This window comes from Eimeria mitis, genomic scaffold (genome assembly GCF_000499745.2).
Source record: "Eimeria mitis Houghton genomic scaffold, Emh_scaff1831, whole genome shotgun sequence".
Lineage (NCBI taxonomy): Eukaryota > Apicomplexa > Conoidasida > Eucoccidiorida > Eimeriidae > Eimeria > Eimeria mitis.
This window is the reverse complement of record NW_013570153.1, coordinates 3,787-4,618: the sequence shown is the minus strand read 5'-3', so window position 1 is coordinate 4,618 and position 832 is coordinate 3,787. Positions and strand designations below refer to the sequence as shown.

Below are 832 nucleotides of genomic sequence, written 5' to 3'. Positions count from 1 at the left end.
CAAGCTTCTGTGCTAGTGCTAGCTGCTGCAGCAAACTGCCTTTTGGTTTTTTGTCTCTTTCTGCTGCTGCTGCAGCAGCAAGCGGGGTCCCCCTGAGTCCCCTTCTCTTAAGTGGTTGTGCTTCTATACTGTCTCCTGCTGCTGCTGCTGCTGCTGCTGCTGCTGCTGCTGCTGGTGCTGCTGCTGCTTGTGGTGGTGCTGCTGCTGCTGCTGTTCGCAACAGCAGCTGCGTGAGAGCCTCATCGCTGTCTTGATCATTTTCTATTTCTTCTTCTTCAGCAGCAGCAGCATCTGCTGCTGCTGCTGCTGCTGCATCATCCTCATCTGCTGCTGCTGCTGCTGCTGCTGCTGCTGCTGAGCCGCATGCAGCATCTCCTAGCCACAGAGCTGCATGCGCGGGGCCCGGGGCCTCGCTTGCTGCTATCATAGATTCGAGGGGCCCCCGGGGGCCCCCCTCTTCACCCCAGTACCCTGTTAGCCGCTGCTGCGTGTAAGACTCTGAGCGATCTGCTGCTGCTGCTGCTGCTGCAGCAGCAGCAGCAGCTGCCGCTGCTGCTGCTGGGGGGGGGGATGAGCTCTGTTCTGGTGGGGGTCCAGCAGCAGGTTGCTGCTGCGGGGCCCCCGAGGTCAGCTGCCGCCTCAGCAGCAGCAGCTCCCACTCGCTGCTGCTGCAGCAGCTTATCCTGCTGCTGCTGCTGCTGCTGCTGCTGCTGCTGCTGCTGCTGCTGTTTGGGGGCAACGCGCAGCTCAGCCGCAGCAGCGGCCGCTTAAATATATTAATTAACATCCGTGGGGAGAGAAAAAATAAACAAAAAAAATTTCATCTTCGTGT

At 59.3% G+C, this 832-nt stretch overlaps 1 protein-coding gene across 1 annotated transcript in view; it reads right to left on the bottom strand.

Moving 5' to 3' along the window:
- The window catches only part of EMH_0044270 (uncharacterized protein), a gene marked incomplete at both ends in the record, with an annotated part of 1,177 nt that extends 390 nt beyond the window's left edge, over positions 1 to 787 (bottom strand). Inside the window, one exon of the mRNA XM_013495943.1 lies at positions 37 to 787. Coding sequence (XP_013351397.1) covers positions 37 to 787 — 751 coding nt within the window. The remainder of the gene's footprint in view (positions 1 to 36) is intronic.
- Between the last annotated feature and the right edge of the window lie 45 nt (positions 788 to 832).